The sequence below is a fragment of the Hyla sarda genome, chromosome 1 (assembly GCF_029499605.1).
Source record: "Hyla sarda isolate aHylSar1 chromosome 1, aHylSar1.hap1, whole genome shotgun sequence".
Lineage (NCBI taxonomy): Eukaryota > Metazoa > Chordata > Amphibia > Anura > Hylidae > Hyla > Hyla sarda.
Window position 1 is genome coordinate 524,500,212 of NC_079189.1, and position 14,581 is coordinate 524,514,792.

The 14,581-nt window shown below is 39.8% G+C and overlaps 1 protein-coding gene across 8 annotated transcripts in view; it reads right to left on the minus strand.

Moving 5' to 3' along the window:
* The window catches only part of XRCC4 (X-ray repair cross complementing 4), a 463,477-nt gene that overhangs the window by 153,545 nt on the left and 295,351 nt on the right, over positions 1-14,581 (minus strand). Inside the window, exon 8 of one of the 8 annotated variants that reach the window (XM_056538996.1) lies at positions 10,100-10,271. The exons of 6 other annotated variants lie outside the window; for them this stretch is intronic. In XM_056538996.1, coding sequence (XP_056394971.1) covers positions 10,171-10,271 — 101 coding nt within the window. In that variant the 3' untranslated portion in view covers positions 10,100-10,170. Of the gene's footprint in view, positions 1-10,099; positions 10,272-14,581 lie in introns of those variants that run through there. One more of the 8 variants, XM_056538988.1, reaches the window with a different exon arrangement.

Sequence of the window (14,581 nt, forward strand, 5' to 3'; positions counted from 1 at the left end):
AACAAGGATTAGGAAGGAAAAACCGGGCAACGCCGTTATATATATATATATATATATATATATATATATATATATATATATATATATATATATACACGTTAAATTTGTGGCTTGTGGACCCGTAAAATAACATGAAAAAATCAGCACCTCCTAACTCAAATAAAACCCAAAACCTAGAAGCACAATTACTTTCATTAAAATTACAAAAAAATAAATAATAATCTACCTAAATAATTTTGTGTGTGAAAGCCAAACACGACAAATAATCACTGTTCAAGCTCAATCACATATGGTTAGCCATACAAAAATGCTTTATAGATAAGTTGGTGGGGGTGGGCATATAGGGAAGTAATACATCTTGCTCTAAAATTTGGCCTTAAAGGAATACTCCGGTCGTTTTTTCTTTTTTAATCAACTGGTGCCAAAAAGTTAAACAGATTTGTAAATTACTTTTATTAAAAAATCGTAATCCTTCCAGTAATTATTAGCTGCTGTATACTACATAGGATTTTTTTTTCTTTTTGGAACACAGAGCTCTGTGCTGACATCATGACCACAGTCATGTCCTCTGTCCATTTTAAGAACTAGGAGAAAATCCCCATAGAAAACATATGGTGCTCTGGACAGTTCCTAAAATGGACAGAGATGTCAGCAGAGAACACTGTGTTCCAAAAAGAAAATAATTTCTTGTTGTATTCAGAAGCTAATAAGTACTGGAAGAATTAAGATTTTTTAATAGAAGTAATTTACAAATCTGTTTAACTTTCTGGCACCAGTTGATAAAAAAAAAAGAAAGTTTTCCATCGGAGTACCCCTTTCCGGATGCTGTGTGTGCATGCTGCGGGGGTTGGTCACGCCCCCTCATGACATCACACCACGCCCCCTCAATACAAGTCTGTGGAAGGGGGCGATCACCCTGAAAAGAGCAGCCCTACACTGGAACCTTACTCTACCTCACCCTGGATAACCCCAACCTCCTAAATGTTTACTCTGTCAATTACACGAGAGCCCTCAGGGGAAGAAATGTCAGGGTAAATGAAGGGATGTAGTACTTTAGGGGGGTAAAATATTATATGAATGCAAAAATATTAAGGTGTGTAGGATAAAAGCAAATCTGAATAATAAAAAAGGTAAGTTGTCCATATGAGTTATTGGCTAACCCAGACTACATTCTACAGTGCGGTAGAAGTCCAACCTACTAATTAAGGTGTACACAATTTTGGTGCAAATAGCCACCCTTATAATAATTATGGCTCATTATGATTTTTTTTTATTTTTTAAATAAACTGAACTTTATGCTTTGAAGTAATGCAGGAAATTATGCAATGCAAAATGAGGTAATGTGTCTTATTGTTCATTTACTGTAAAGGAAAATAGTTAATTATACCTTTGTATCCAGACATATGACCCTTATCCTTGTTTCTTAGCTCTATGGGACATTATTCACAATCCGAAAATTAGTAGTACAAGATGGAAACAGGACGACTTATTAATAATCATGTGGTCTTTCCAATCCGTAACGTCATTACTAAAATAAGTACATTTTGCTAATGAAGAATATGATATATATGATTGATCACCAGAATGTAAGGGGTTTAACCCTGGCAAAGCTTTCTGGATCTATTTTTGAAGAAACTCTTCCAAACTGTGTGTCAGTTACTCACTTACTGGCCAGCCCCACCCACAGGGGAACTTACATTAAAGGGGTACTCCGGTGGAAAACTTTTTTTTTTTTTTTTAATCAAATGGTGCCAGAAAGTTAAACAGATTTGTAAATTACTTCTATAAAAAAAAAATCTGTATACTACAGAGGAAATTCTTTTCTTTTTGGATTTCTTTTTTGTCACAACCACAGTGCTCTCTCAAATCCCCATAGCAAACATATGCTGCTCTGGACAGTTCCTAAAATGGACAGAGGTGTCAGCTGAGAGCACTGTGGTTGTGACAGAAAAGAAATCCAACAAGAAAAGCATTTCCTCTGTAGTATATATCTTTTATCCCTACTGAAGAAAGGGTCAAGCTATTACTGGCTATAGTACCCTGAAATGCGTCAAGACTATTGATTATAATCCTATAAGGCACCATAGCATCATTTGGACTTTCACCTAATGTGAATACGGCACAGTGTTTTTTGCTGGTTCAGATAAATCAACTTGGACACCTGCCTCTTGCACCATTGGTCCGGTCCGAGTCTTTGAACTGCTTCACTGACCAGCTGAGAGCAAACTATCCTTGCAAGGATTTCATCCACCACGAGGGACGCCATGATACATCAACACTGCACCTGCTGGTTCACCGCAGAGGGGGAGTACGGCTGGTACACAAAAGCGCTATGCCAAGCGCACCCCTGAAAGAGCGACAGCCCTAACATCGCTGCCCGCACTATTACAGCAAGCCATCACAGCAGCATTCATCTGGCAGTCCCAGGATTTGGTGAGATCGCTACATTAATGTCAGTGATGCATTTGTTGAAATCAGCGACAGTTTGATACACAGACTGATATTTTGTTATATACTGGAATCACATCAGTCTTTTGATTTCAGCTGAGATCGGACCATTTATATATCTATATAAAAAAAATTCTGGACATACCACCTATTGTTTGCAGGTATACTGAGCTGTCAGATGCTGAACCACTAGGTTGCCGGATTATTGGATTGATTATATTTTTGTATTTTTTATAATCACTATCGATGTTTAAATTTGTAGATATTGTGTGAATATCCCCACTAGGGCCCAGTGGTGGTATATTCCTACATTTAGTGCCAGGATATTTTTTTACTGTTATTTTATGTAAAATAAATATACTAACAATCTGGAATTTCTGAAGTATCATTATGCACCTTTGTAGGTGAAATCTTTGAGGAGTGATTATACTTTACTCTATTTTGATATTTTCTGGCCCGGTGGGTTCCGGTACTTAATCAAACTATCCTCAGATTTTTGGTTGTGAGCTGCACCCTTTTTTAGTTTTCTTTAATTTACAAATCTGTTTAACTTTCTGGCACCAGTTGATAAAAAAAAAAAAAAGTCTTCCACCAGAGTACCCCTTTAACTTTAATCTGAACCTCACTGGCAACTTAGTTGAGGCTACCTACCTAAAGACAGAGTAATTGTAATGCTTTACACAATGTTAAAGGAGTTATCCATTTTAAAGAAAACTTAGGATAGTTAAAGGGGCAAGAAGCAAGAATCTTTATGGGAAAGCCATAGATGAACGAACATTGTATCTTCAGCTCTCCCATAGAGCTGCATGGAAGGGCCGTGTCAGCCAGGACTTTGTGCCATAGTCACACAGCTCATTCATGTTGAGAGCCAGATAGGAGATTGCGGGGGTCCCTGTGGTCAGACCCCCCATGATCTGATACTTAATTACTTTTTTTTTTTGACTGGACTACTCCTTTAACCCCTTCCCACCCCAGGATGCATGCATATGTCCAAGTTGCTAGCTAATTAGCACAAATATGCATATGTCCTTGCAATCTCCTGCTCAGCATGATGCGCTGCAGGAGAACGCCGACGAGCCCTGGCTGTCAATCACAGCCGGGGTCCCACCACCAGTCTCGGCAGCATTAAACCCACTCCCCCTTCCATAGACCTGCACTGAGGGGGCAGCGCGTGACATGACGAGGGGGCGGAACCGTGATGTCACAATACTCCGTCCCCTGCACTGCCTGTCATCAGCCACAGAGCGATCCTCACTCTGTGCAGCTGAAAAACGGGGGTGCTGCAGCAGAGATTGCGGGGGTCCCCAGCGGCGGGATCCACGCAATCTAACATCCTATCCCCTATCCTGTTGATAGGGGATAAGATGTTTAGCACCGGAGTACCCCTTCAAGCGGCTTTGAGTTTCAGAGCAGTGAGTGTCAGCTACTATCATTTTTTTTTCTTCATAGCAGGTCCAGAGTAATAAAAAATAATGCAATTATCCAGAATGTCACTTAAAGCACAACCCAGTAAACTCATGCAGATAATATACCGCCAATTTTTTACAGCAAAAACAGATGCAAATACCTAATCAGCTCATTGCCTTACAGAATATATGGTCAATGATGTGATAGAGGGTGGTGTCTAAAAAAAATATACAAACCATAATCATCATGTCTAGTATTAACATTTGTTTCAGAGAGCTGTGGAGCAGGTAATTAGAAACTGCTATTGGTATTACATGGCAACACATAACCACATGACCGTGCTTGTGGAAGAGTAAGTACAGAGTGGTGGGAATGTGCAGAACGCCGATCTCGCAGTGTTTGCATTTGTTTTACTTCTTACATCCTATAACTGGATCCTATTAATAGGATTTTTTACTCCCCACTTACACACTGAAAATATTTCAATACATTTCTTTTATGTTTTTATGTATGTCATTCATTTAAAACACATATCCCCCCCAGTGACCCCCCCCCCGACCTACGATGGCCCCAACATAAGATAATTTCAACATGCGATGGCCTCTCAGAGGCCATCGCATGTTGAAGGTAGCATCAACATATGATGCTTTTGTATGTTGGGGCCATCGCATAAACGGCTATCCGGCAGCACAGACTGCTTCAGCTGCTGCCGGATAGCCGTTTACGGTGCCCCGTGTGCTCCGGTGATGGTCTCTTACCTGTCCTTGGGGCTCCAGAGCATCCTCTTCAGGATCCCCTGCATCGCCGGCACTCTCCTCCGTCGTCATCACGTCGCTACGCACGCCATCCTGTCATCCAATAGGAGTGGCGTGCGTAGTGACGTGATGGCGGCGACGGAGACCGAGGATCCTTGGGAAGAAGAGATGTCCGGAGTGGTGGGAACACCCCGGGTACGCGGCGAAAGCGATGGAGGGCGACATCCAGGGAAGCGGTGACGGTCCACAGCGGCAGGGACAGGCGAGTGTTACGTCCTATACTTTACATTTCACGGATCCCTCAACATACGATGGTTTCAACAAACGATGGTTTGTTTGGAACAGATTACATCGTTCAATGTCAAAAACATTATAATTTAACAAGTTTGGACAATTCTGCATGCAGCAATAGAAAATATTTTATTTATTTATTTGTAGAATATTGATATTATAGAGTGTGACAGCGATAATGCTAAATTTAAAACACCTGCTCCCCATTTACATTGGAGACACTGAGGAGTGAAAAGGGCCATTTGGACATTTTCACTTAGGGGGGTATTCATTTTTGTTGCCAAGGTTTAGACATTAATGGCTGTGTGTTATTTTATGGGGACAGAAACATTAAACAATGTTATACAGACTGTGTAGCAGAGGGTGTTGTCACATGAAAAGCTATATTTTTCCCCAAAAAAGTTAATTTAATGGGATAAATGTAGATGGATAGAGAGAGTTTATTTTGGGTGTAGGGTTAAATAGGGTTAAAAAAAAGAGCATTGGGTGGATTACTATGTAACTATGGATTCTGAATAAAATGAATATCTTAAGAAATAAATTAAATATTCAAGGAATGTGTGACAGAGCAGAAACAATATCCTGATGAAAAGTCAAGGCTTATTAAGGCACGTTTCACAATGATCGCTTGTCTTAAAAAACAATGTGTCACATGAATAGGAGACAGGTGAAGTTTCATTTTTGAGGAGAGGGAGCATCTCAAAAGGAAAATGTTTATCATTGTCTCTTGAACTTCCAGTGGGGTCCCATGATTTGAATGGTATGAACAAATTGTATACAGCCATTTGTATAAGATAATTGGTCAATTTCCTCTACCACACATGACATTTTCTAACTGTGCTGTAGAGCTGCAACCCCACCCATTGCATAGCATTGTACAGGGAGATACACACTATAGAAAAAACGAAGTGATCCAGCACTTGGAAAAGACTGTGGCACTTGACATGTTCTGAGATTTCTCGACGTGTTTTGAGCGCATGCGCTCTTTGTCAAAAGATACCTGCTCTACTTCCTGGAGCCTAGTTATAGGCAAATACCAGGTGAGTGCAATTAGTTAAAAAGATAGGCTGCTGGAGAAAAGCACACCTTCAATATGTCAAATAAAACATAAGAGAGATATAAAAAGCATGAGATTTGATTCAGAGAGCGATGTATGGTGACAGCACAATTATAATAATTTGTATAAGTATATATGTATATTACAGTAGTGCATATTAGTAAAGTTTGGTATAAAACGCACCATAAGATCGCAACATCTGAATTAAAGGGGTATTCCAGGCCAAAACTTTTTTTTATATATCAACTGGCTCCGGAAAGTTAAACAGATTTGTAAATTACTTCTATTAAAAAATCTTAATCCTTCCAATAGTTATTAGCTTCTGAAGTTGAGTTGTTGTTTTCTGTCTAACTGCTCTCTGATGACTCACGTCCCGGGAGCTGTGCAGTTCCTATGGGGATATTCTTCCATCATGCACAGCTCCCGGGACGTGACATCATCATTGAGCAGATAGACAGAAAACTTCAGAAGCTAATAACTATTGGAAGGATTAAGATTTTTTAATAGAAGTAATTTACAAATCTGTTTAACTTTCCGGAGCCAGTTGATATATATATAAAAAAAGGTTTTGCCTGGAATACCCCTTTAAGTTCATGTACAATTGTACAAAATGAATATGTATCAACCCACATTGTAATACAACATATACAAAAAATAGAATTTGAAAAATGAGAAAAAGTAAGAAAAGATGAACAATGAAAAAGAATGGCATTTTGAAAAAAAGGGAAGGAAAAAAGAAAATGGGATAAGAAAAATTTAAATGTATTAAAAAATGATTAATAATGAAATAATAATTCTCTACGTAAATTGAGACCATATGATATTCTTGAGTTCAATGTGAACTGCCAGAAAGCTTCTCTGTCCATTAATTCGCGTTCATTATCACCACCTCTAATGTTCTTCTGGATTTTTTCAATGCCATATATTTGTATAAACTTTGTTTCTTTATTATGTTCTTCAATGAAATGTAATGAAGCACTTGACTGATTTCTTATGGATGGATTAGTGATATCATTTATATGTTCCAGGAATCGTGTTTTTAGTTTGCGTGTAATGCAACCTACATATTTTAGGCAGCATGCTTGGCATTCTATAATATAAATACAGTGAGTGGTATTACAATTTAGATAGTTTTTTTTATTTCATATGTTTTAGAATTATTCGCATTAGTGAATTTTTTGCACACTTTAACAAATTTACATGTGCGGCAAACATTTGAGCCGCAATGATAAAAGCCGGTGGTGCGTAACCAAGTGGATGTAATTTTAGTGTCAGACAAAATTAAACTGGGTGACAATAAGTCACCCAGTGTAGGTTCTTTTTTGGCTACGACACGACAGCCCGTCTCGAGAATTTCAAATACACAGGGATCATCTTTTAACAAATGTAGGTTTTTATGGACAATATTTTTGATCTGATTAAATTGAGGTGTGTATGTGATGCTCAAGACCGGAGCTGGAGTGAAAGTACCCTGTTGTGGAGCAGTGTCCTTACTGGTAAGTAACTAATTTCAGTTTTTCTTGGATACTTTCTGAAATGCACTTTGTAAATGTTTGTGTTTGTAGCCACGTAGTCGTAATCTGTTTGTTAGTTGAATTGCTTCATTTTCAAATTGTTTTGTGTCAGAACAGTTGCGTCTAAGTCTAGTTAATTCTCCTACCGGAATCTAAATTGTAATACCACTCACTGTATTTATATTACAGAATGCGAAATATGCTGCCTTAAATATGTAGGTTTCACTACACGCAAACTAAAAACACGATTCCTGGATCTTATGGTGCGTTTTATACCAAACTTTACTAATATGCACTACTGCAATATACATATATACTTATACAAATTATTATAATTGTGCTGTCACCATACATCGCTCTCTGAATAAGATCTCATACGTTGAATTCTTTTTAAATCTCTCTTATGTTTTATTTGACATATTGAAGGTGTGCTTTTCTCCAGCAGCCTGTCTTTTTAACTAATTGCACTCACCTGGTATTTGCCTATAACTAGGCTCCAGGAAGTAGAGCAGGTATCTTTTGACAAAGAGCGCATGCACTCGAAACGCGTCAAGAAATCTGAGAACATGTCAAGTGCCACAGTCTTGTACTATTTTGGAGGATTTCTATAATAAAGTCTGCTGTTTTTCCAAGTGCTGGATCACTTCGTTTTTTCTTCTGCCATTGGACACACGGAGCCTGGGCGCAAATCCGAGCACAGGAGCAAGTGGGTGAGCTGGACTTTCCATATATTCTTGCAGATACACACTATAACATTAAGATCACATGCTTAATATTGTGTCTATCCACCTCCCACCATATCAACTCTGACCCCTAGAGGCAAATCCCACAGATAGTTGAACAGATTAAGGTCTGGAGAATTTGGAGGCCAAGTTAACACCTTAACCATGCAGGACATATATTTACGTCCTGTGCTGGCTCCTGCGATATAACGCGGGGTCACGCGGTGACCCCGTGTCATATCGGGTCGGTCCCGGTGGCCATCAACGGCCGGACCCGCGGCTAATACCGCTCGTGATGATGCCCAGTATTAACTCTTCAGATGCGGCGATCAAAGTTGATCACCGCTTCTAAAGTGAAACCGAAACCTTCCCGGCAGCTCAGTGGTGCTGTTCGGGACTGCCGTGGTGAAATCGCAGGGAGTATCCCCACCTGCCTCCTGCGCATCCGATCGCCGAATGACTTTTTAACAAAAAATGTTCTGCGTAGAAAACGAAACCCCCAAAAGTTTCAAAATTTCGTTTTTTTTTTTGTTTTACCGTAGATTTTACAAAGTAGAATTGGTGGCGCAAAAAATAAGCCATAATATGGATTTTTAAGTGGAAAATTTAAAGGACTATGATTTTTAAAAGGTAAAACACTGAGTCCTTAAGGGGTTAAACTCATGTTCCTCAAACCACTACTAAACTAGTTTTGCATGGTAGAATGATGTATTTTCCTACTGAAAGAGGTCCCTGCCATTAGGGAATACTGTTGCCATAAAGGAGTGCACTTGGTCTGCAACAACGTTAAGGTAGGTGGTATGTGTCACAGTAACAGCAACATTATTGCCAGGACACAACATTTTCCATCAGAACATTGCTCATAGCTCGAAGCTCACTGCTTCCGCCACCTTGCTTTCTTCCTAAGACTAGGTTCACACTACGGAATCTCCGGGCAGAAAATTTCCACCTGGAGATTCCAAGTGCAGCCAGCGTCGATTGAATCATGCTAGGACTGTGCGGTCTCTGCAGTCTCCAATAGACTGCAATGTGTTCCGTGCGTATTTCCAAGCGGATTTTCCGTTCACAAATCCGCTTCACAAATTCCGAAGTGTGAATTTGTGAATGGAAACTCATTCACTAAACTATACATTTTAGCAAGCGGAATTTCTGCCTGCAATTTCAAAGCAGAATTGCAGGCGGAAATTCCGTAGTGTGAACCTAGCCTTAGTGTATCCTAGTGAGAAAGGCAGACATAGTTATCAATTAGATTTTTGCACCCAGTGTATAAAAATGGAACTACCAGTAGGTTTTGTACCCAGCCCCCCTCCACCCATTTAACATGCACATTTGGGTACATGGATGTTCTTTTCTATTTTAATGCTTTGGCACACAACTTCATGGTGGAATAACAAATAATAATCATTGTCTCTCAAATGTGCTGTGTTCTCTATACTTAAAGCAGCCTATCACACTTTTAGAAGATGGACCTAGAAAGGCAGTACTTTTTAGGCAGTCCTTTAATAGTGAAATTGTATGAAAGTGAAATGACAGATGGCTTTAAAATACAGAACATGCAGAGGTAGAAGATGTTATGAAGACAGCTCCCATGAAATCAGTGAATTGTAATCTTTCAAGTTCACAAACACACCACTCTGCACCACTCATTCACTGTCAACTTGTCTTGTTTTATCTTTCTTCCTTAAAGATAACTACATTCTTGGAGCAAACGTCTTGATTTCATAGGTGTTCTGATAAGAGGACAGAAAATATAGGAACCCCAAGAAGAAATGTTGGGATCTGTTGACGTTCATACCAAGAAGTGTTATTGCTGCTTTAAAAGAATTGCCAATTATGAAGAAAGGTTTGGTTTATATTTTAATGAAATTAAAAATAATTATTATTTTTAGACATCAGATGCATTTCAGTGCACTTCTGCTGGAATCTTCACCACCTCCTTCACTTGGCCTTCCTTTTTATCAGCTCTGATGTATGCTTTACTCTATTCTGTCTCTTTCCGCTTTCTTAAAATGGTTTGGCAGAAGTGCTGAAAGCACTTGCCAGAAGGAGAGAAAGAGTGTACATGATGTAGAGACAACTAAGGGAAGAAACAAAGATAATAGGGTAGTTCTAAATTATAGCTTAGTATCAATTGATACTATTATACACAGGAAAGCAACATATCACCAAGAGGATTAAACTATAAAGTGGAAAAGTCTTATGCACTTTTATATTTTCTGTATGTTTTTCTTAAATAAAAAGACTATACTAAAAATACATGGTGCTGTAGCGTGTTCATATTAATTTCAATCCTTAGGGTAAGTTGACACAAGTTGGATTTGCTGCTCAAAGGAAGAAGTTAAAAGTTTCTCACTGAATTCAATGGGGAAAAGTCTGCAACAAATATGTGCTGTTTCTGCAAAAGAAATTGACGTGCTAAGGATTTCTAAATCCGCCATGAAAATAAACATCCTACAGCAAGTGGAAATATGATTTCATAAAAAAAAAAAAAAAAAAAATGCTTCCTATTAGATCTTTTTTCAGTTTGAAAATGTGGCCACTAGGGGTCTCCCTAGGAGTTCCTGGCTGCAAGCTTTTGCATAGATTTTGGACTCATGCTGGCCTGGCATAAGTCTGAAATCGCAGACCGCTGCATTAACACGTGACGAGCTCAGCGCAGCTCCCCGTCTGTCAATCAGACAGGTGGGAGTGAGCGCTGGGCTCGTACCACTGCAGGGTGTGCTCCTGACTCGGCTGGCCAGCTGCGTCTTCAGGCTCCGTCCCCCCCGACAAGGAGAGTCTGTGCGTGCTGGCCCCGAGTCAGTGGAGCGCTGGCCAAAGATTGGGTATGCCTTGGCCAATCTCCATACGTCTGAGCGAGGTCTTCTATTCATTATAAATGTAAAATTTATATTGGGATACCTAAAAATATTTATATAATAGAGGAGGAAGGGCGGAAGTGAGCCCGGCCAGGCTTCATGTTACGTCACGTCTGCCGGGCCACTCCCGGACGGCCGTCACAGTGAGTAGCTGTGCTCAGTGAAAAAAAAAAGGTATTTCAAGGCAGTTTAAAAAATAAAATAAAACAGGGATAGTGTCAGAGTCAAGGACAGCTGGGGTGTGGGGGGATTAGGGAAAGTTTAGTTGTTGATAGGTACTCTTTAAATGTTACAATGCTTCTTTAACAAAGTAAACCAATTCATCAAGTATTTTTTATCTAAAACATTCTACTGTTATGTGTATACAGCTCTTATTCAGACCTGTGTGTTTAAATAGTTAAAGTGCAACTACAACATTGGCAGGTGGCAGAATATACTTTTAAAACTACCAGCAACCCTTAAGCCTGCTGCTATAGTGATCGGTCTACAGAACTGCTTATAGCACCATAGACTTACATTATACTTCTGGCAAATCCGTAGACTTCAGCGGGCGATGGAGTTGCCTGGAATTGTAAAGTGTATGCTGCCGCTGCACCAACGTTTAAGTTGCACTGCAACCTAAGGCTTCTTTCACACTGCCGTTGTGAATTTTTTCGCTACTCCCATCGAAAAACAACGGAGCTCGATGGATTACGTAATAGTAAATGGAATCTGTGGGGATACGCTGTTTTCCGTTGTGCACCATCAAAAATAACATCAGTTAATGCACAGACAGACGTTTGCCCATGGGGAACAACACCAGTGTGAAAGGGGCCTAACCTGTGTAATCCTGACTCTAAATCTAACAATCAAACCCCAGGCACAAAGCCCGGGATGAAAAACCCCTTTTGAACAGCCCCTAAAACATAACTTTTATTATGTAGTTACTGTTAAAACTGTAACCCCCACCAAAAATGTAAAAAATAAATGCCAGAACGGACAGTGTCAACTGTAACTATATAGGGAGTTAATGCTCCATCAGCAATAGTAAATGGCCCTGCAGAAGCCACAATACCATGCTCCGTTCTGATGTGTTTAAAAAAATCACTAAATTGCCCGCCTCTACATATTTTGCCATCACAAAGGCGTTCTCAAGAGGCAAGAGTGGCGACGGTTTCAATATGGCGGAGGTAGTATTTATAAACATGCCTCAATACATCACTCTCCTGCGCCTGATCTCAGGGGCCATTCATGCTTACTGTTACAAAGATCTGCAACTCATGTCCAATCAGGTATCTCACCCATTGATTACTACCTAGGTCATTTATCAGGACTCACCAATCCATCACAATCCATGATTTGTGTTTGTTCACCGAGCACATTTTATTTTATGGATGCTACATAGATGGCATCCTGATCTTATGGGACCGGCCTTCCACTCCTTTCCAAGAATTTGTAGATAAATCGAATTGTAATGACATTGGTATGGCCTTTACCTCAGAAATTGGTGGAAAGTCTATACATTTTCTTGACCTGACCATCTACATTGATGCACAGAATCTTATCCAAATGGATATTTATTGCAAGCCGACATCCACCAATTCTCTCCTGCACTGGGGGAGCTGGCATCCGGTTGCTCTTAAAAAGAGTATCCCAGTTGGCCAGTACCAGGCCAGTATCAGGGCAAGGAGGTATTGTTCCGAAGAGTCCAACTACATACGTGAGAGCGCTAATCTCTTTCAGAGATTCCGACAAAGGTTATCCTCGTAAATATCTGAAGAAGGCATGCCGCTCTGAAAGGAACACATTATTAACTGAGTCGAGAGATAGTGGTAATTCCAAAAAAGTAAGGTGTATTGGAACCTACGATGGCCAGACAGGTCAAGTCATGTTGATACTACTCCAGCATTGGCATTAACTGTCAAGGGACTCCGATCTACTACCAGTTATCAGTATGTCACCTGGTGTGACATTTCATAAAGGCCCTAGCTTAAAAGATCAGCTGGTACATAGTCACCAACAGACGGAGCAGAGAGGGAGTACTGGGCTGAGCAGAGGCACAGTGGGCATGTATCCATGTGGACATTGTAGTTTTTGCCACAATGTTCAGAAAACTAAGGAGATTACAAACCCTGTTGACCAACGGGTCTTTCAAAGGGAATTTATAAACTGTGGATCCAGAAATATCATTTACGTTGCCCAGTGCTCCTGTCCTAAGATATATGTGGAATTTCATTGTAGGATATCACAACATCTGAATAATATCAGGCAAGAAAAGATACACCCCTAGCAAAGCACATTCATGTGTTCCATAGCGGCAACTTACATGAACTGAAGTTCACGGGTCTGTGCCAATTGAATTTGGGAACGAGGAAGGGAAACATTGATACCTGATTACTACAAGAAGAGGCAAAATGGATTTGGCGATTACATAGTCACGCACCATTAGGCATAAATGAAGGCTTCACATTTGCAGATTTTTTATGAGTAATTTAGCTATTGAGGCTTCATGTTTGCGGCTTTTCCATAAGTTATTGAATTATCTATGGCACATTAACCCCATATATGGTTTCTTAAAGGATGGTAAAACGGCAGAGGGGAAGTTAATAGAGTTAGTTATAAGTAGAGGGATAATTTACATACCAAATATAAAACATAGGATTATCCCCAGAATTTATACTGAAATATGATTATTCTGAGTTAACTTATTAAAGTTTCAGCTCCATGAGATGCTGAGATGCTATAAGTGTTGGAGCATGCACTTATAGGTTATAATGCTCATTTTGGAACTAAGTGTTGGTGCACGCGCAGTAAGAATTATATGCGCCGACAAAGGAAAAGTTTTCCGTGCGCATCATCTGACATGCGCGGCGCAGGGAGATGACGGAAGTTCCACGGAGCACCGCTTCAATGACAGGTATCACTGATGTGGACCCATCCCTTCCCCAATATCGCGCCACACCCCTACCCTTCAATTCCCTGGTTGAACTTGATGGACATATGTCTTTTTTCGACCGTACTAACTATGTAACTATGTAACTTGTGATGGATTGGTAAGTCCTGATAAATGACCAAGGTAGAATGGGTGAGAGACCTGATTGGAGACCAATGTAACTTGGCGCAAGTAATTCCTGAAAATATAGTAGTGAACCTCACGGATGAAGATTTGGATGAGGACACGATTTCACTATTGAACAAGGGACTGAACTTTGGTCTTAGAGAGAAATTCGACTTTGTCCAGTTCCAAGAGGACTTATTCAAGGGTGTCCGCAAATTAAATTTAAAAAAAGTTTTTTCTACAGGAAATAACGAAAATAAAAATGTAGTCTTACTTGAAGGTGAAACAAGCTGTAAAATAGGACCTTTAGGATTTTGTGTACCTAGTGAATTTAATGAGGAGGAGCAGGATTTAGTCTCGTTCCTTGCTGATGTCAATGATCAGGTGTCTGATAGGACAGGGAATACTAATGATGAGTTTTTTTCAGGTGGTAATCCCTCGATGTTTAATCCTCCTGTTATACCAGGGAGCCCAATTGATATATTCCAGAAG